At 42.6% G+C, this 20,973-nt stretch overlaps 1 protein-coding gene and 1 long non-coding RNA gene across 2 annotated transcripts in view; one reads left to right on the top strand and one right to left on the bottom strand.

The window, feature by feature from the left end:
- ADGRV1 (adhesion G protein-coupled receptor V1) overlaps positions 1–20,973 on the top strand; it is a 517,649-nt gene that overhangs the window by 123,232 nt on the left and 373,444 nt on the right. The window contains exons 45-54 of the mRNA XM_084801946.1: positions 2,447–2,622; positions 3,140–3,264; positions 6,232–6,389; positions 6,472–6,618; positions 6,936–7,043; positions 10,091–10,355; positions 11,302–11,424; positions 15,719–15,941; positions 16,234–16,438; positions 20,732–20,878. Of these exons, the coding sequence (XP_084658072.1) occupies positions 2,447–2,622; positions 3,140–3,264; positions 6,232–6,389; positions 6,472–6,618; positions 6,936–7,043; positions 10,091–10,355; positions 11,302–11,424; positions 15,719–15,941; positions 16,234–16,438; positions 20,732–20,878 (1,677 nt within the window). The remainder of the gene's footprint in view (positions 1–2,446; positions 2,623–3,139; positions 3,265–6,231; positions 6,390–6,471; positions 6,619–6,935; positions 7,044–10,090; positions 10,356–11,301; positions 11,425–15,718; positions 15,942–16,233; positions 16,439–20,731; positions 20,879–20,973) is intronic.
- The window catches only part of LOC311609146, a 1,107,741-nt gene that overhangs the window by 1,065,804 nt on the left and 20,964 nt on the right, over positions 1–20,973 (bottom strand). The gene's annotated exons all lie outside the window — the stretch shown is intronic.

The raw sequence follows: 20,973 nt of genomic DNA, 5'->3' as shown, positions 1-20,973 counted from the left end.
AATGTCCTTGTGGTATAGTGGACAATCTTTTGGGTATATGCCCAGGAGAGGCACAGCTAGGTTTTGAGGTACCAGATTGATTTTCAGCCCCTTTGGTATTTTTCCTTTATATTGTCTGTAAGAACATAAGCTAAAAGATACATTCATCCGTGGCCTTTCGTTCTTGTCTGTCATGTTTTAGTTGAACAAACATAGCTGCTTGCTTCTACGAGAACAGGAGTAGTTTAGTGGGGAATATGCTGGGAGGATGATTTGAGATTAGTCACAAGTGCAGGATATACTAAAAAATAAAATTTAAAAACGTGCCTTTTCCTTTTCTATATACTAACATTTTTTTAGTTTTGGTACTCAGTTTTATTAAAAATTTGTGTTTTAGATTTATTTTATTTTTACCTACATGAGCGATTGATCATGTATATGTGTGTTGTACTACATGTGAGCCTGGTGCCTCTTGAGGTCAGAATAGGTGTTGGATCCTTTGGAACTGGAGTTGCAGACAGTTGTGAGCTGCTGTCTGGGTGCTGGGAATTGAAGGCAGGCCCTCTGGAGGAGAAACTGAGGCTCTTCCTTAAGCCATCTCTCCAACCCCTCAACTTTGAGATACAGTTAAAAAAATATTTGGTTACATTATCTTATTTATTTTTTATACATATTCTGCCCGCATGCGTGCCTGCCCGCCAGAAGAGGGCACCAGATCTCATTATAGATGGCTGTGAGCCACCATGTGGTTGGCGGGAATTGAACTCAGGACCTCTGGAAGAGCAGACAGTGCTTTTAACCTCTGAGCCATCTCTCCAGCTTGGTTACATTATCTTATATATTTTAAAGCCAAATACAACTCTGATCTAGTGTCGTTACAGTGATTTAATGTTAGAGTCGTCTGGTAGTTGGAGAAGTTCCTTATTTTCTGTGCTGTAGGCTGGACCCAGGGCCTTGAGAAAGCCAGACAAGTGCTCAACAGCTCACCTACATCCTCGGTCCTCTTTGCTCATGTGATCCGAAGCATGCTTTCCAAGTCCAGTATTTTGTATTCTTAAATATCTAAAACCTTTAATGGATTTGCCTAAAGGCTTACTCCAATTTTGAGATGATATGAAAGTTTAAAGCATAAGTGTTCTGTGAATTGGCTATTACTTTATTCAGATTTTCTTCTCTTAAAAAGTATTCTTTTGTGCTGGGTGGTGGCGGTGCACACCTTTAATCCCAGCACTCAGGAGGCAGAGGCAGGCAGATCGCTGTGAGTTTGAGGCCAGCCTGGTCTACACAGTGAGTCCAGGACAGTCAAGGATACACAGAGAAACCCTGTCTCAAAAAACCAAAAAAAATATATTCTTTTATAGTTAAAAATTATCCTTTATTTTTACTTTTCCTTGTTTTTTTAAAATAGTTTTAAGATGCTTTGGTATGTTCCATAGGAAAATTAATTGTTAGAATAAATTAAATAAAAATTGAACAACCCTAACTGCCTCCCACGTTGTAATTTTTAAATGTAAGCTGTGTGATACATAGTCCCTAAGCATGTAGACAAATGACTTTAAAGATACATGTAACCTCCACTCAGAATACACGGTTGAAGAAATTGGCACTTACGAGCTTCTCTTTTTGTCGTTTGCCCTTTGCAGGGAAAGTAGCTTTCTAACCTTTAAAATCAAAGCCTCATCTTGCTCTGTGGGATTTTGCTCAGCAGTTTCAGTTTTATGTCACCGCCTTTCACATGGCGTTCGGAAGCACCTGGTGGCACTTATCAGCAGTGACGGGCTCTTTCCCGTCGCTGCGCTGCATTGCACTGCTGAGAACACAGCCCCTTTGCTCTGCTGCTGGCAAGCCTTTGGATTGGCTTCAGTCTGTACCCAGCCTGCCTGTCACTGATTCTAGAGACAGTCGTTTCCAGTTTGGAATGAGGTTAAGGAAATTATGTAGCCTGGATAGAGCAAAGGTGTGAAACGTGTCACAGAAATCAACACTTGGACTTAAGTTTGTAATCATTTTTTTTTCCACTGAAAACGTAAAGATTTAGTTTATCTTTAAATGATGCATGTGTGTTGGTTTGTATGTGTCTGTGCGCAGGAATGCAGATGCTCATGCAGGCCAGAAAATAGCATCCTATGTCCTGGGACTGGGGTTATAGGCAGCTGCAGGCTGCCTGATGTGCACCCACTGGGACTATGTTTGTGTTCTCTGGAATAGCGGCAGGAATTCTTAACTGTGGAGCCATCTCTCCTTCCTCAGTCAGTGTTATTTTTAAATGCCAGCAGATCACAGTGTTGAAAATCCCCAAGGTAGGAACCTGAAACAATTGTAGCGATCATGTGGTGGGACTCAAATATAAATGGAGATCATATTTCAAAACATATATTGTCAAATGTTTAGTAAATTTCTCCATATGTGTCTTTCCAAAACGGCCATATTCTATTAACTATATATATTTTTTTCATTTTATTTCCAGGCTCTGCACATCTCTGCCATATTAGACACAGAACCAGAAATGGATGAGCATTTTGTTTGCACCCTGTCTAATCCAACTGGAGGTGCTAGACTAGGGTCCCGTGTTCAGACCTTGATCACAGTTCTGCAAAACCAGGCCCCGCTGGGGCTCTTCAGTATCAGTGCTGTTGAAAATAGGTATGGGTTATTTACAAAGCATTAACGTTTGGAAACAAAATAGGTGACACTTGTAACTGGGAACGTAAGGGAGGAAGTTAATATCTGGTTACTTTAAAAATGTCTGGGAGCTGACAAATGTTTGTATTTTATTTCTCAAAATAGTTAAAGTATCTAACTTTCTTTAAGAGGCTAAACATTTTCTACCGCATTTGTTTCTTATCAGATACCTGGGTTTTATGTGAAGAGGGTTGGAATGGCGAATTTGCTTGGCCATACATTGCGAAGTGACAGATATTTAGTCCTTGTTATGATAACGTCACTGGGGTGCTGCATTTGTATTTTTTATTTAAAAACTTCATAAGTGAATACCTTTGAATACTAGCATCTAGTCTCTCCAGTGCATGAAATTTGTGGGTCTCGTTGGAATGTACAGATTTAGAATATACTACATAATATGGTGGCAGTGTGATATGTATTTTAAATATTTAGAAAGTGTACTTTTTTTGCTCCCCAATATCCATTTGTTTTCTTCTAGTGCTACCTCGATAGACGTTGAAGAATCCAACAGGAGTGTGTACCTCAACGTGTCACGTACGAATGGCCTCAATTTGGCTGTGAGTGTGCAGTGGGAGACAGTGTCCGAAACCGCTTTTGGCATGAGTACGTTTAGCTTTATTTCCATGACCTCTGTGTGTGTGTGTGTGTGTGTGTGTGTGTGTGTGTGTGTGTGTGTGTTCCTGCCGTGTTTTCAGCAAGTACCTGTACTTGACTCTGCAGTTGTATCCACAGTGTCTGTTGTGCATTTATTATGCACTAGACTCGGACTCAGGTCACAGAGCTGAGAATTTAGGCATTGTTAGAAATAAGTATAGGAAATACAAATAAGTTTTCATTGCAAATGAGAATACTTGCTCTAAAGGGGAAATCCGAAGTGGTGAAAACTGAGGCTAAGAGATGGCTCTATAGTTAGGGGAACCCGATTCTCTTCCAGAGGCCCTGATTTCTGTTCCCAGCACCCATGTCAGGAGGCTCACAGCTGCCTGTAACTCCAGGTTCAGGGGACCTGACCCCCTCTTGTAGGCTCTGCAGGCTTCATACACATGGCAGATAGTCAAACAAATGCATACACACATACATATAAAGAACACTAGGTGAGTACTTCCAAGGTTAAATGTTTCAATTAAGACTGATGGATGGGGATTGGATGCAAAGAATTGGACTAGAAGATGCTGGAGACAGCGGGGAAGGGCTGTCAAGGCTGGAGACCTGGGTCATAAGCTGACGTAGATGAGAAAACAGTGAATGGACGGTGAACGTGTGTGTGTGTGTGTGTGTGTGTGTGTGTGTGTGTGTGTGTGTGTGTGTGTGTGTGTTTCCTGGATGCCGTGTTCATCCTAGGTTTAATGAAAAGCCTCTCAGTGTCTTAGGCATGAATAAGAACGGTGTGGCATGACATATTTATGTCTTATAGCTATTGTTCATACTGTTGCATAAAGAATTGTTCATATAGGAGAGAAGAAAGGATGCAGAGGATGAGCAAGGAGGCAGCAGGTTAGGTAGCTTGGACCCAGGGGTGGGTTGGCTATGATGGCGAGTGACATGCTCTGAATGACTCAAGTTTCTAGCTTATACAGTTGAGTGAAAGTCCAAGCCATCATCCAAGACAGAAATGATGAAAGAGGTATTAGCTGAGTAAGGAGAGTGGACTAATAGATTTTGGTACGTCTTGCGTTTGAGTTAGAATTGACAAGATATTTCTCTACATTAAATGGAATCTTTCTAAATGGATGATGAATTTAGGAAGGTTTGGCGTATTGTGTTGAACCCCATGAGAACTGAGAGCCAAAAAGAGAGGCTGTAGTTAGACTGGGGGCAGGCATGCAACTAAGCTTTGAAAAGGCGCATATTGAGTGGCTAGGAATAGAAAAATGACCTAAGAAAACAGATTTTAAATACTTGTGAGAAACCCAGGAAAATACAAGGTTGCTGCCAAAGGCAAAAGAGAGTGTTAGAATTGAGGTGAAGCTGTGTGCGTCCCTTCAGGGGAAAGTTTAGTAAACTTGAAAACCTACAAAAACCAATCATTACAGTTACTAATGTGGGCCATGTGCATGGGCATAGTGGAGGCCGTTTGTATTGGGGGACAGGCACTGAATAATACTTTAAAGAGAGACTTTAAATACATGTATATATTTCTGAAAAGTCTGGCTTGGAAGATAAGTGTCTCGAGGAGATATTGGAGCATTGAGAATTCCTACCTGTGCAGTTGGGAGTTACTGGAACTTCCGTCAGTGCTGATGGAAAAGTCCAACAAAATAAGGAGAGACTAAAAATTAGAAGGAGAAACAAAAATAGCAATAATGCATAGAAGACAGGAGATGTGTATATATATGCATACATATTGCTGTATATGTGACAAAAGGGTTTGGTTCCCCACTTAGACTTTTCGTGACAGCTCTTAAAAGTGGCCCTGGAGTGGTCAGTCCTGAGTGGTACTTGCTTAATCTTCATTCACTGTGTTTGTGAGTCACAGGACCGAAGGTCTGTCTGCGTTGCCAGTTTTACTGATGACTCTTAATGAAAAGGCTGTGAACTTGTTCAAAACGTTGCAACATAAGAGTGTATGCAGTCTGTGCTTTCAGGAAATAAAGTCTCTAGTGGATGCTACCCATGGACAGTGACATTGTGTCTTCTCTAACTCAAAGTGGTCTGTTCGATAGTTTATAGAAGTTGTAGGTTTTGTTATTCTTATTCTATTATGTTCACATAATTAGCTAAAGTTTATAAATAACTTACTTTGGAGAACAGTCATGACATACATGATAGAATTTTATTTATTTATTTTTATAGCATACTGAGTTCTCATTAATCAGGGGGTTTCTCTTTTAATGTTTTTGAATACAGAATCTTAAAACATGTATAGCAATTCGATAAAAACCTTTAAGTCATTTGAAGTAAGTGAGTCTACATAGATATTTTAAAGTCTATAATATAGAAACCGAAACTTTTGAATGGGCAGTGTGATAGCACCATTAGCATGGTTCTGTAAGGTGTGTGTGTGTGTGTGTGTGTGTGTGTGTGTTTTGAAAAACCAATATATATAGTGGTTTCCCTGTGTAACTTTGACTGTTTTGGACTCACTTTGTAGACCAGGCTGGCCTTGAACTCACAGAGATCCGCCTGCCTCTGCCTCCCTGAGTGCTGGGATTCCAGGCGTGTGCCACTGCACCCTGCTTCTGTAAGACATACTCATCATTTTCAAATTTCAGCTGCCTTTTGGTAATCTTTATGGAAGTTGATAGAAGTTAATTTAGCAGGTTTCTCTTTATAGTTAGAACTTAAGTTTGAATATGCTTGGGAAAGATTGTAGGCTATAGATCAAAATATTACTACTCCTTAAAACAAGTTGATACTTTTAGTTACTGTTTTCAAGCTTCCTAGTGTGTGTTCTCTCTTACATGTGACAGCACACACGCACATGTCCACGCACATACTTGTTCATCATCGTTGTTGCCGACGCCGTCGTTCTGACACGCTCACTAGTTTCACTGCTTAAATTATGTCCAATGAGATAAGAATCAGATGCTCTTATATATGTACAAATAAATGTTTATTTTATTGCTTTAGGGGGAATGGACGTTGTCTTTTCCACATTTCAAAGCTTTTTTGACATGACAGCAGATGGCTGGTGTTTCTTTACTGTCGAAGATTCAGTTTATGGCATAATGCTAAGAAAGTCATCCTTAGTTGTTTACCGGTGGCAAGGGACTTTCATTCCAGTTGAGGTAAACATCTCTTCTTGCTTTGTGGTGCACGAAATAAAGTGTACATACAAAATCTGACACTAGTATCATTCGTCTTTCCTAGGACATAAATATAGAAAGTGCTACGGCCTGTGAAGCTTTTCATCTTGGCGGCTCCCCCTATCTTGTGATTACTCACGGAGAAGGAAATGAGGAGAAGCCATCCATTAACAGCGTGTACACGCTCACTTCTGGTTTCAAACTATTCCTGGTAAGAAAAACTCCTCCTTTTCCTGTAGCTTCTTTACTTAAGTGCAATTCAAATCGGTAAGATTGCTCAAAAATGGAAGGTGCTGTGTGTTCTATGTTAAAGTACAAAAGAACTGTTTTGCACCTTGATCTACACTGTAGCAAGTATCTTAATTCAAGACTGTTTTTTTGTCTCCAAGTGACAGTGAGGAATGCATAACCTACCAGTTAGACACACTTTCATGTCATAAGCCAGGCCCTAATGCACGCTGACGCTGCGCTCAGTTGCTTCCATCGTTAAAGACGTCCACATGTTTACTCCCACTTTTTTTTTTGCAGGTACAGAGAATCATTATTTCAGAAACTTGTCAAGTGAGACACTTCACCTCAGACAGTCAAGATTACGTCATCATCGCAAGTCAAAGAAATGATTCTGAGTTAACTCAGGTGTGGTTCCCCTTCTAAAAACACGCTAATTCAAAATCTGTCCCTCTGTGGTCGAAGGGACATAGAGGAATAAATGCCAGCATTTGGTGGTGGTGGTGAAACGGAGTGGTGCTGATCGGGTGTAGTCGGTTTTTGAAGACTAAGGTTAAATTATTAGCGTTTCTTCAGGAGACTGAACAGATCTAATAATAGCTTGAGCATTTGATTAGGGCTTAATAGAGTTTGGAAAAGACTATGGAGAAAGATCACAGCTCACCAGATGGCATCAGTGAAAAGTCAGGGTTAACGCTGCCAAGCGGGCGTTCGGATCGGATGGCACACCACATTTCTCACGTTCCTAGCACACTACATCTTGTGATCTCGGTGCTTGCTGATGGTTCCAGATACGCCTCTTCCCCCCTTCGTTTTCAGCTTCTGGCTCTCCTGAGGAAAAAGCTTCTGGAAGGAAGCTTACTGCTTTTTAGGACACTTGGAACCCAGCCTCTTCCCGTCTGTGTGGCCCTGCCTGTGGAAGCCTGCCCTCTCACACCGATGGCCTTCTTGCTTTCATGGGCCGGCTGTTCCCTCCGTGCTGCGATTCTCTCTCATGGGGGTTGCCACAGCGAGCGTGATGTTCAAGCAACGCCCACTCTAGAAAGAAAAACTCTCCTTCCCCATCCTCTCTTTACAGTAGGAAGAACTCACTCCTCACGTGGTCTGTGTACCGTCGTCAACGTGGCAGACTCTAGATATGGCTGCCTTTGGATATGTCTGTCTGTGAGCGGTCTCTAGATCAGGCCACTTGACGTGGGGAGACCCTCGTCCCCTCTAGCAGCAGCAGTACATAGGCTGGAGTTCTGGAGGAGACAGAAAGGTGAAAGTGAGCTGGGCATGACCATCCATCGCCCGTCCGTCGCCCTGTTTCCAGGCGGTGGATACAGTATGAGGCTGCCTCAGGTCCCGCCGCCCTGCAGTTCCCTCTATGATGGACTGTATTCGGGAACTGTAGGCTGAATAAACTCTCCCTGCGGGTGCTTTTGTCAGAATACTTGACCATAAAACAAGATGCGTAGTTAGTGCGTTATTTCATGCACAGCAATGGCGACCGGCCTGCCGGGCCTTCTGGGCTGTGTGTGTCCTTACTGTGTTGCCTGTGGCAGTCAGCATGGCCTCACGTTTGAAACATCTTTTCTCTTGCGCAGATCTATGTTCTCTCTCTTTCTCTCTAGCCATCTGTCACTGTCCTTCCCTCCTCTCCCTCCTTTTCTTCCTCTTCCCCTACTTACTGCCCCACCCTTCCCAGGCACTACTGTCATTTCCCACTTCCTTTATAAACTGAGGTCTGTTAAGAATTTTCTAGAATTCAGTTTAACTTATTTTCTTCCTTTCTCCGTACTTGCTCTGGGTGATTCTGTAAGTCTATGGTTTGACATGTAAGCTGTAGGCCAGTGTCTTCCAAATCACATCCGTAGCCGTCCCTCCGTGTTGTAGCCTTTCACGTCTGTTTCTTTTCGTGCCCGCTTGCATACAGTTTAGGCATGTAGTATGTAACATCTTGGCCAGAACTTAAATTTTCTCCCTGCGGCCTGTTTCATCGTTGCTTTTATTGGCAGGCTGTAGCAGCCCCATAAGCGAGGATTATTCAAGAGGAATTATGGGAAATCTTCTGCTTAATCATGCCTTTCTATTCTCTTATATCTGGTAATCATTAAGTGCTCTTTGAACATCTCATACTAGTTAGAATACAGGCACATCTGTGCATGTCTCATCTCCCCCAGTGTATCCCGCATCATTTCCCACTGAGTCAGCTAGAACAGCATTGCGGCCCATCTCTAGAATCCTCTGACTTCTGCAGAACCAATCTCTATTGAGTATCTGCGGTTACTTTTCTAACAACACTGGTTTCTCTTATTCCTTTTTTAAAAACTGCTCAGCAACTTCCAATTACACTTACACAAATTTCAAATTTCTTATATAGACTGCACGTCATATAGTATTGTCAGCTTTTCTCACCATTCTACCCGCTAGGGTGCTGTGCCTGTTGTCTTGGCGGAATCATTTCTTGCTCATGTTTACTGTCTTAGAGACCCATATTTGAACCATAAATCATGCCATTGCATCAAGAAAATACATTGCCTCATTCTCTCTGTCCCTTCATGTTCTTTCAAGTAGAGTTAATCTTTGCCTAGAACAAGACAAATGTCCTGCCTTTGGAGCCAGCCAACATGCAACTTGACATCCTCATGACATCCATATTTGGTACTCCACCATCCTGTCATGTCTCAGTGTGCAGCCGTTATTGACTTATTGACGGCTTCATCATCTTTTCTTAATGATTGATGGGACCTTAGAAGAAGAAAAAAAGTTTGTATCCATTGTTCCTAGCCTAACGCTTGGCTGAAAGTCCAGACTTTTGCCTGAGTATTACAACTCTTTGTAAAAGTGACCAGGTTGTAGGATGAAACCCGGTAAATTATGAACTTCCTTCTAAGATTACCTCTGTGGATATCTACTGAAGCCCTGTATGCATTTCTACCATGAGGACAGAAAATGAGACTGCTACCTTAGGGTGAAACTATTGCATGCAATGCTACTAAAGACAGAGGCATCAGGGATTTTGTGTTTTTATGCTCAGTTCAATTCTTTTCTATTTTGGGCTTTCTACTTCCGTTACCTCTTCATATGTTTTACACTGATTTCTTCTCAAATAACTTTTCTTTTACTCATTACACACACACATACACACACACACACACACACACACACACACACACACACAGAGAGAGAGAGAGAGAGAGAGAGAGAGAGAGAGAGAGAGAGAGAGAGAGAGAGAGAGAGAGAGAAGAAAGTCCCCCCAGGAGGGGTGAAGGAATGAAGGGAGGGAGGATGGGAAGAGGAAGGGAAGGAGGGAGGGGAAGGGCACAGAATCAGTTTCATTACTTTTCTATTATAACACTCCCCTCCCAACTAAACAGAAGGCTCCAGCAGTGTGGACATACGATCCTTCTAATTTGTCGCAGGTGCTGAGTTCCTGGTTGTAAGGCTCTGTGTCTGGACTTTCCCTACAGGTCTTCAGATGGTCCGGTAGCACCTTTGTCTTCCATCAGACGTTGCCTGTCCGAGCTGTGCTGGACATGGCCTTGTTCTACAAAGGAGGCTCTGTCTTCATAGCCATTTCCCAGGCCGATGTCAGACGAAGCGTCCTTTTATTCACGTGGTCTGGTAGTCAGCTTATTAACTTCCAAGAAGTGTCCATCAGTGGGACAGCACAAGTTGAGGCTTTGACTTCAGGCGATGATGTTTACTTATTTTTTGGCAAAAATACTGCTGCAGGTGAGAAAGTCTGGTGCTTGTTATGTCTGTAGAGTTACTACCCAAACCATCCAGCATTAGATTGTATGTTTTATGTGAAATGCTCCCTCATTTGATGATCCGTAGACTTTCTTGATTGAAAGTACTAATGAAGTTAGAAGTAGGTTTTGCCAAAAAAGGAAGCGTTGTACCTGTGTTTTGTGCAGTGCTGAGCCACCATTTTACACTAATATTCCTGTAAAATGAGGAAGTGTGAAAAAGGGCGTAACAGTTTTATAGTCAATCTTCCAGTAGTTATAATTTTATATGACTGAGCTTGGGGTGTCATGAGAAATTTATAAAACTAATAATGTCTAGCAACTTTTGATAAAACGGATTCAAAATCCAGCCTGCATAAGAATACAATATTTTCCTGGCTATTTCAATTGCAAAGATGAAATGTTAACAAGGAAACATTTTTAATGATTATTATTTTTTTATTTCTTGTGCATTGGTATTTTGCCTGCATGTATGTCTGTGTGAGGATGTCAGAACGTCTGAAATTACAGATCAGTTGTGAGCTGCTGTGTGGGTGGTTGGGCACTGAACCCAGATCCTCTGGAAGACCAGCAAGTACGCTTAACCACTGAGTCGATCTCTCCAGCCTGGCAACATTTCATTTTTGTTCTTTCTTTGGTTGGCTTGGTGTGCCTTTGCTTCATGCAACAATATATCTCTTGGTGTGTCTTAATGTGTGTTTCATGTGGCAGAATTTATCTCCTGATGTGTCTTAGCTGTGTATGTACTTCATGTGATAAAAACAGAGAGAGAGAGAGAGACTGCAGTATTCCCTGCCAAGTTGAGTTATTTAAAAAAGGTGTTCTGTGCAGAAAAGTTTAAAATTGAATTTAATATTTTACTATAGTTCTATTGTGTAATTTTGCCATTTTCTCTGTACCACTTGTTGCTTTTTATTTCTTAACTGTAGGAAATCAGCATTCGGTTGACATTTTCACCTGGGAGATGGGACAGTCATCTTTCAGCTATTTCCAGTCCCTGGACGTTGCTTCTGTTAACAGCATCCGTTCCTTCACCCCAGCTTCTGGAGTAGGTATGGAGTTTCCCACAGCTAGCCGCTCTTAAATGCAGCACGGGAAGGCAGACTGGTTTCAGTCTCTTTGAATTTAGAGAGAATGGCCTGTCCTCAGAGACTGGGAATTTTAGTAAGAGTATAACATCAGAATCTTATAATAATCCATGCAGAAGTCCAAGAGTTTCAAAAAGACTGATGCTCTCTGAGACCGTTTGGACCACACAGGTGATCTTAGTGACTCGGGACTCTTCGCAGCTCCTGCCTCGTACTCGGCATTTCAGAGTTTATGCTGGTCAAAGCCCTAATGTCATCTTCCTTTGGTATAAGAAATATGAATGAGCCAGGCGTGGTGGCGCACGCCTTTAATTCCAGCACTCGGGAGGCAGAGGCAGGCGGGTCGCTGTGCGTTCAAGGCCAGCCTGGTCTACAAAGCGAGTCCAGGACAGCCAAGGCTAACACAGAGAAACCCTGTCTTGAAAAACCAAAGAAAGAAAGAAAGATGAATGAAATGTCTTGCAGCTACCTAGACCAACTTTAAAAAAAAAGCCCAGGGGCTGGAGAGATAGCTCAGTGGTTAAGAGCACTGACTGCTCTACCAGAGGTCCTGAGTTCAATTCCCAGCAACCACATGATGGCTCACACTCATCTATGATGTGATCTGATGCCCTTTTCTGGCCTGTAGGTGCACATGCAGGCAGAGCATTGTATACATAATAATAAATAAATCTTTAAAAAATTTTTTTAAAAAGGCCTGAGCTGGAAGGGGCCTGAGATACATCAAAGTTTTGTGGACGAGAGATACACACAGCAGTGAGCATTCCTGAGGACTTCCGCCTATTTGAATGCGGGCATCAAAACTCTCACGCCTTGGCAAACCATGAGATGATTAGTCTTGAAACTGAGAAAGGTTGGAGGGGAAAGGCGTTTCATGAAAGCAGTCACCAGCTTGGTGCCAGGCAGCTGTAGTTGGAGGCAGTGTTAGAGCACCCCATGTGGTTAAGAGGTGTGCCCCCCGAGTCAGGAGGAAGTCGGGGCCTTCCATTTCAGGTCTCTGGTGCTTGAGGATAGGTGAAATTGCACAGATAGCACATGCAGAGCAAATGACAGGAGACTAGAAGATCAGCCCGAATCTACAGGACTCTGGTTTTTTTTGTTTTGTTTTGTTTTTTGTTTGTTTGTTTTTGCTTCTTTTCCCCTGTGGAATCCTAACTCCTAATTTCTCTATTAGGTGCTGCACCTGTTGGCAGGGTCACTAATCTCCCCCTCCACCACTGAGTTTGAATGAGAGCCTTGCCCTGTTTTGTTTTGTTTTGTTTTTTTAAAGTTCTCTGGAGGAATTTCCTTTGTTTCCAAGATTCTTCCTCCTTCCTCCCAGGCTCTGCGCTCAGAGTACACCCTCTGATTTCTACCTGGTCCACTGTGTGGCTTTCCAGTCTCCACACTTTTCTCACTCTAGCCTGAGACCTGAATCGAACCTTACCCTGCTCACATGGCTGTGTGCATGCGTCCTGATGCTCTCCAATGGCGTACACTAGGGATGGGCTTTCTTCTCCACTTGATGATTGATTTACTGACTACATTCCGTATCATTCCTTATGTTTCTTCAGTTCTTTTCTCTACTTATTCTTTAATTTTGGCCCTTTCATTTCTGCCTCTCTTTTACCTCGTGTTCTAATGGATGGATGGTCTACCTCAGTCACTTAACTGATATTCACAATAGTTGCCTAATGAATGTTTTGTAAGGAAAGAAGTGTACTGCGTGGATGGGCTGTTAATTGAAGTTATAGAATTCTTTTTAAAGATTTTGTAAAAAAAAAAATATAATAGGTGTACTTTCTAAAAGAACTGAGGAGAAATTCTGCCAGAGGTTTTATGAAGAGCCCATTGTGAGGTCTCGCTGTTTCTTTTGTTTCTGTGACTTGAAGATGTAGAGACATGAAAAGACTGTAGAAATTACTGAGAATAGCTATTATAAAGTCCTGAAAGCTGAAAGTATGCATTAAAGAATGTTCAAAGGATTTCTTATTTTGTATATGTCAAATGTTTTATTAAAAATGTTAAATTGGAGCCAGGGGCATGGGTTCACATACTTAGGCTTTCGTTAGTTCGATGACTGACTTCTGAAAACGGAAGCGGGAAAATGAGCAGGACAAAGGCTGTGAGGATGTGTCGATTTGCCACTTCCTTCTTTATGTCTCCTTTATTGGTTAGTAGATTTTCTAAGGTGACAGTCACAGTGGAAGAGCAGGGCGTAACAAGGGCAGCTCAAGTCACATGTAGTCTCTCCATTGCAGAATTGTAGCATGTGGTAGGAGAAAGAGACGTCTCTCTCTCTCTCTCTCTCTCTCTCTTTCCCTCTCTCTTCTCTCTTCCCTCTTCTTTCTTCTCTCTTCGCTCTTTCCTCCCCCCTCCCTCCCTCTTCCTCCCTCCCTCTCTCTCTTCCTCTCCCCCTCCCCCCTCTCTGAATACATGTGTGACAGATAAGGCTATAGCTATAACAGACAGTTTCCAGGAAAGAATTGAATAAAACATTAGAGAGAAATTAAGCTGCATACAAAGCTTTCTTCAATAATCATGGGATTAGGAATTATGGGTTAAGTAGGAGGCAAAGAGTTGAGCTGGAAATGGGCTCTTGGCAAAGGGCACAAAGTGTACAAAGAGGTTGGTACTGGCAGTGAGCACATACTTTCTGGAAACAACCAAAGAGAGCCCAGTGTAGTCCAGACACAAGCAGTGATGAGCAGTGGTGAGAGGTGTGAACAGAGATTAATTAATTCAATTATATGGGTTAATGAAAGGATTTTGGTCCATATCCTAAAACTTATAGTACCCTTTACGGGAAAAGGAGGGAGGAAGAGATGGAGAAAAAGGCACAGAGGGACATGGAGACAGAGACAGAGAGATTCTCTTTATCGACTGCTTTAAAAGGGACACTTTTTAAATTCTCTATTTTTTGGAATGTCTGTAATTTACAAAGCTTTGTGCAAAATATGGGACCACTTAAAGATCCTAATATATTGTTAACGTTTTCCTATTTTGACCTTTATGCAATTCTTAGGAACATGCAACAGTACCTAAATTACTTAGCCTAATTACTACATTATGGTAACTAAGTACCAACGACCAGGAGTTTTTGCTGAGTGAGAGTCAGGACTGTGGCCTGGGGGCTAGCGCATGAGAAGGTGGTTGTTGGCCTTTCCAGATTCATGTTATTGTAATACCCATCCAGTCTTCCTAAACAGCCTTCTGCTCCCAAGAACTGTCAGTCAGCATTAGATTAGTGTACGTTTCGCTGTGGCTCCCCAGTCCCACTCCATTTATGTCTGAAGAGCGTTTAGTGTTATATGTAGTATTCGAAGCCACCCCTGTCCTCGCCTGTGTGGCTGCAAATGCATGTCACTGCTGTCAGTTGACGAAAGCACAAGTCCTGGTAACATCAAAAGTGACCTGGCCGAGCATATTCCAACTGTCATAAGTTTGCTCATATTCCTCGGTTTAATTATCTTGAATAATTTGCTAAGTGAAAAATAAGTATTTTATTTCTACTTAATACTGAAAACCTCAAATGTCAAATAATAAGCATTCTACGGGAAGTATTAAATATATTTAAGAAGAGCTATAGAGATTAGTACTTAAATATCAAAATTAGGAATTTGTGTGGGTGAGATGGCCCAGTGAGCAAAGGCTGTTGCTGCGAAATGTGACCATCAGAGTTACATCCTTGAACCCAACTGCTGTAAAGATGATTCCCAAGAGCTGTGCTCTGACCCCCACGGGCAGCTGGTGTGCACACACCAACACACCGATATGTACACGAAATAAATAAAAAAGAATTAAACTTTAAAAATTACAAACCTGAATACTGTGTGGTAGCTCATTGGCCTGTATGATAATTATGGACCAGGATGATTTAAAACTTTTGTTTATATTTGTTACAACTGTTGGTTATAAATGTATGTGGTGGTGACTAGAGAAGAAAATTTGAAAGTGAAACATTTGGTAGTGATAGAATCAGTATTTTATATAAGTTTAGTGATGGACATGAAAGAATACAAAATCCATTTTGGTTTCTTCATCCGTTACTTTTCTTTTCTTGAACAGATAATGCGTAGAGTGTCAAGCCGAATTGGTCAGTGCCCAACATTCAAAAAATTACTTAAATCTCCATGTTTAAAAACAGTCATATTTGGTTTAGTCTAGAAATCAGTGTGTGGACCTTCGAGAGTTGGAAGGGTTGGGCTTTGGAGCTGTGGAGAGAGCGTGTGTGGGCACAAGATGCTTCTGGTCTGTAACTTGTTTTTCCTTCTTCCAGTTCACGTACTTCTAACTGGCCAAGCACAGTCCGCTCTTTACTGTTGGAATTCAGAGCGGAGTGAGTTCTCTTTTGTTCTGGAGGCACCTGCTGCGCGCGACGCAGCGTTTGTTACGGTGAAGTCTCTGAACTCAAGCAGGACTTTAATTGCTCTAGTGGGAGCCGCTCACTCGCATCTGTATGAGCTGACCTCCGTCTCCAGCCAGTCTGACTTTATTCCTAGGTAGGTTCAACCCTTTGTACGTAATGTTTTCGACCTTACTGCAGCTTTGTATGCTACCAGATTTCCCCTTCTCGTTGACTTACTGCTGTACATAAAGTGTGGGAGCCGTTCACAAGCCAGACATCTGTTCGTTATCCACACTTTTAGTATCTATGAAAAGTTTACTTATGAAATGTTTTGACCCTTGTAAGACTTCAGTATTATTCACTGTGATAAGCATCTGGGACTCACGTACCATATATACTGATCCGTGGTCATCTTTGACTTGTTTCATACTTGTTTCTCATGCTAGTTTAGGTGAACTGATATTTGAGCCTGGTGACAGAGAGGCAATAATAGCAGTGAACATCCTTGATGACACGGTCCCTGAGGAAGACGAATCCTTCAGAGTTCAGCTTAAGAATCCGAAAGGAGGAGCGGAGATTGGCATTAACAGTCATGTGAGAGTCACTGTTCTTTCTAATGACGATGCCTATGGAGTTATCGCGTTTGCCCAGGTAAAAGGACCGGAAATTCTACAAGTGTTGACAAGTTAGTTCTAATAAGCTTTCAAGGGGTGTGTGACACTTGATCTGGTCTTCAGTCTTTTTTTTTAAAGATTTATTTATTTATTACATATTACATATATAGTGTTCAGCCTGCATGTACACCTGCATGCCAGAAGAGGGCATCAGATCCCATTACAGATGGTTGTAAGCCACCAGGTGGTTGCTGGGAATTGAACTCAGGACTTCTGGAAGATCAGCCAGTGCTCTTAACCTCTGAGCCATCTCTCTAGCCCCTGGTCTTCAGTCTTTGTCCCTTCCCTTGCCTTGTGGTCTACAGAGAGCTCTAGCGACATTACAGTTTATAGAATTAAACATTGGATCTCTTAGGACACTGGGTTCTTGTTTGTTTGGTGTTTTTGTTTGTTTGTTTTCTTGTATTGACAATAAGGCATTACTATTTAGTCTTGTCACAGTATTTTGCTTCAGGTACTATCATTTTTAAAAACCAAATTTTTTCTTAAACCAGATGGTGGAAACAAAACAGATACTAGATACACTACATGGCGTGTTTCATCACACGCATCTCATACCAATAGAACACTAACTGCGGGGGGGGGGGGGAGTAGGGAGGCTTATAACTGTCCAGGCATTGCGCTGGATGTGTGTGCCTCTTCTTCTTTCCTCAAGGAAAGCACTTTGAAAACCTTCAGGCTCTTCCAAACATGGGTTTCATATTCCTTTACCAATGAGAGGAAAGGTAGATGTTATAATATTGTGTTATTTATTCCTATTTTTCAAAGTGTATTCGGATGTATTAACTTGTTACATCGACAGCTCTGCCGCATCCCCTTCCCCTAAATCTCCCACATATAAGGAAAGCCTGTTTCAAACACGGAGCATGTCAAGAAGGGTGAACTTTGACCTGGTGGGTTGGTTGCATGTCACCCTGTGCCACTGTCGCACGGACAGGGCCGTCGTTGTACCCCTGCACACGGTCATCAGCAAGCTGAGTCCCCATTCTGCTTGCTTGAAAACTCTTGTTATTGCTATCGTACTGTTTACTTATTAAAGTCCAGTTAGTGACAGATGCTTTCAGAGTCCCAGGACCACCTACAGCATCAGCGAGTCACTAGGAATGTTCACAGTACTTGATTACACACACACACACATACACACTAAAGCAAAAGCTGCAACTCACACTCATGCCAGGGAAAGTACTCATGAGGCAATCCCAGGAGAAATCAGGATAAGACTTCAAGAGTTGTTTATTCGTAGAATCACATAAAGTATGTCGAGCCGGATTTCCATAGCATTGGAGTGTGATGTTACAACCCATGTTGAATTTGGCTACTCAGAGAATCTTAGTGCAGGCTCCACGCCAGGGTTTTCCATGCTAGCTGGTCATGTGGTCATCCTCTGCCTCACACATGTCAAAGCTTTAGATCCCAGAAGAACCAGAGATGCTTGCATAAGCCGTATTATTTGTATAAATTGTGCATGGAGCCACTTACCCGTTCTGTGAATGGAAGGGACCTCCTGCAAACCAGACTCTTAGACACTAGCTGAGGGTTAGCCTTGGAAGGTTGTCTTTTACGGGCTAGCAATCAGGCCTGCCACGTTAACACCTGCACAAGTCCCTTAGTGGCGGCGTAGTGAACTTGGCCTTTGGGGGAATGGAGCATTGGGAGGTGTTGAGGAGGTGGCATGGCATTCCAGTCAATGACCAGCATTGGAAAAGGTCACTCTAACTGGTGTGTGGTGAGCATATTCTAAGTGGAAGGTGACACGGATCAGAGCCCACTGTGACAGTTCATTAGTTACCACATGATGAAGCTATGAAAAGCATGAATTTAACCTTCACTTCCATATGGACAGCTGTGAGGTGCTGCTTTGCTGGGGGGGTGGGGGAGGGGAAGGCGGGGCCCAGGGGGTGGGTGGGAGGAAGGGATTGTGCATGCATTATCCTCATCTGCCTGCAGGGGGCAGATCACACGGTTGCCCACACTGTTCCCTGGGCTTTTCCCAGCAAAAGCTGAATAGAATAGAACATGAGCGCAGAAATAGTTTGATAGTCTTGCTTTCGAGAAGACGCATTTATGAACAGTGAAAGAAGCAAAGAAAGCCAACTTGAGTAGTATGCTTTGTTTAATCCACTGTATCCAGAGCGCGGTAATTTTAGCATGGTCTGTATAAAAGATTGCTGAAATAATACCTTATTTTTACTACTCTGTCTTAGAGACCGCTAATCTCAAGCACCCAGCAGTCACATGTGGACAAGGGCTCCCAGGTAGTAGTATAGGGCAACTTTAAAATCTGAACCGTGTGTTCAGGGGAGTTGCCCCTACCAGGTGCTCACATTTTCATTAGCTTCTTCAGGTCTCTCCCCAGGGACACCTTAGGAGAAAGGGCTGCTGCCCGCCATCTGAACCTTAGTGTCATGCCTTTTCTTAATGATACTTAGAGCTGGGTAATTTAATCTGTTATCAGTTTCTTTTCATTAGAGTTGAAAAGTCCGTGCACTGGAGGCTGCTATGTCCACAGGTCAACAGCTAGGGAGTGCCTGTCTTCGTTCGGGGAGGGAAGATAACATTCACGGGACCTTCTAAGGCTTCTCGGGGCTTCTGACAAGGGTGCAGGGCAAGGCTGTGAGGATGATGAGCTGAGAACTTGAGTGCTAGCAGGTGCCATAGCCCTTCCATTCTCTCACCCAAGGCTTCTCTTCAGGAAGATTGTCTGGCTAGCAACGCCAACCCCCCCCCCCCCACACACACACACGCACACACACCATCCCATGGTTTCCTGTAGATACAATCTGGAGTTCCTGCAGGCCCTTCCGTAGAATTCCTCAGCAGAGTTGCTCAGTACAGGTCACTTGTATCTGGACAGCCTTTAAGATGAGGGTTAGTGGAATTTCAGGTGCGTCTCCTGGCTCTCTGGAGGCCCTGTTTTAGTAACCATCAGTAACTCGGGGCATGATGCCAAGGAAAGGCTTTCCTTTCCTGAGTCAATTATGTGCACATTTTAAAACCTGACATTTTGTGAATATTTGATGGTGTTACTCTGAGGCACTGAGCAGCTGTGTACAGTGTTCCCTGTGGTTGGATCTCTATTTAAATGACACTTCCATACATATTAAGGAGGGGGTCCCTTTAGATGACCTCTGTTAAGAAACCATGAGGATTCCTGTAGGAGATATTTTTTTTTAAAGAAGCATCTTTATTCTTAATATTATTGCCTTATTGAGAAATCAAGGATGTTTTCGGAAGGGAATTGTGTCCAACCCAGGGCCAACTGTCACTAGCTATAAATGTCACTGAACGTAAAATCATAAACTTATTCGAACACCACGAGAGGCTTTTTATTTAGCGCCGATACAATTGTATGATGCTTAAGCATGGAATTTGCAGACGATAAGTTCTTGTCACAATTCCAAAAGGTTGGACATATGCGGAAGGATTCCTTTTGAGGACAGTTCTTTAACTAGCTAGCATTGAGCTGCTGCCTGTGGTGTCTGGTAAAGCGTGAGCTCTCACGGAGTGGGAGACACAGCAACTGGAACAAAGAAACGTGCCTGGGAAGGAGGAATTGTGACACAACACAGGCATTTTTTTTTCTTCCTGGCAGGAAGAACCGTGGTACAGACTATGAGGTAAGGAATGAAACATCACCAGAAGAAAGAAGCCAGCTAATTAAGTATTTCTCAGGGTAGGCACTTAAGCCTAAGAGACACTAGCAAGTGATGCGAGAGTGTCTCAGTTCTCACGATGCTGTTGCTGTTGGGTGGGGCATCGGAGACTTCTGGGTCTTAACTCTTAATTTACTAATAGGAAAGCGAAACCTGGAGGGATGACCAGACCTTACCCAGAGGCAAAGAATTTCCATGTCATTCTGGATCCCGTTCTTGCTAGGCTAAACCTTGCGATGCTGTGTGTATCGCTTTAAAAAGAGAGGTGTGCTGGGTATAAAAGTAATATATATCCATTGAGCAAAATATGTCAGGATGACAAACATAAAAACAATGCAATACAATTAATGGCTTAGGCTATTTGTGTTTTTATGTTGAGATGGTTGCCCTGTATAGTCTGGGCCAGACTCAAATTTGCCATCTTCCGACTTCCTGGTGTTGCAAACCTGAGCACCACACTTTATACCTCATCATTGTCGTTAACGGTTGTGTTTCACATGATGTCTTTTCAGATTGCTCAGAACTGAAAAGTTTGCAAATGTGTAGCCATGCAAGACAAAGAAGAGGTTGCGTAGGTATCTCAAAGAGTACCTTGTGCTTTTCTGTCTACCTTTCAGAACTCGTTGCGTAAGCAAGTGGAGGAGATGGAGCGGGACAGCCTGGTGACCCTGAATGTCGAACGCTTAAAAGGAACACACGGCCGCGTAACGGTAGCATGGGAGGCAGCCGGAAGCATCAGTGATGTATTTCCTACTGCGGGAGTGGTATGTGTTTTATAGAATTAGAGAAGGCACTTATAAATCATGATTATTATTCACTGATGCGTGGGACCAAATCCTGCTTATTGGAAGAAATATTT

The sequence above is a fragment of the Acomys minous genome (genome assembly GCF_964271855.1).
Source record: "Acomys minous genome assembly, chromosome: 11".
Classification (NCBI taxonomy): domain Eukaryota; kingdom Metazoa; phylum Chordata; class Mammalia; order Rodentia; family Muridae; genus Acomys; species Acomys minous.
This window is presented reverse-complemented; position numbering and strand designations above follow the sequence as displayed.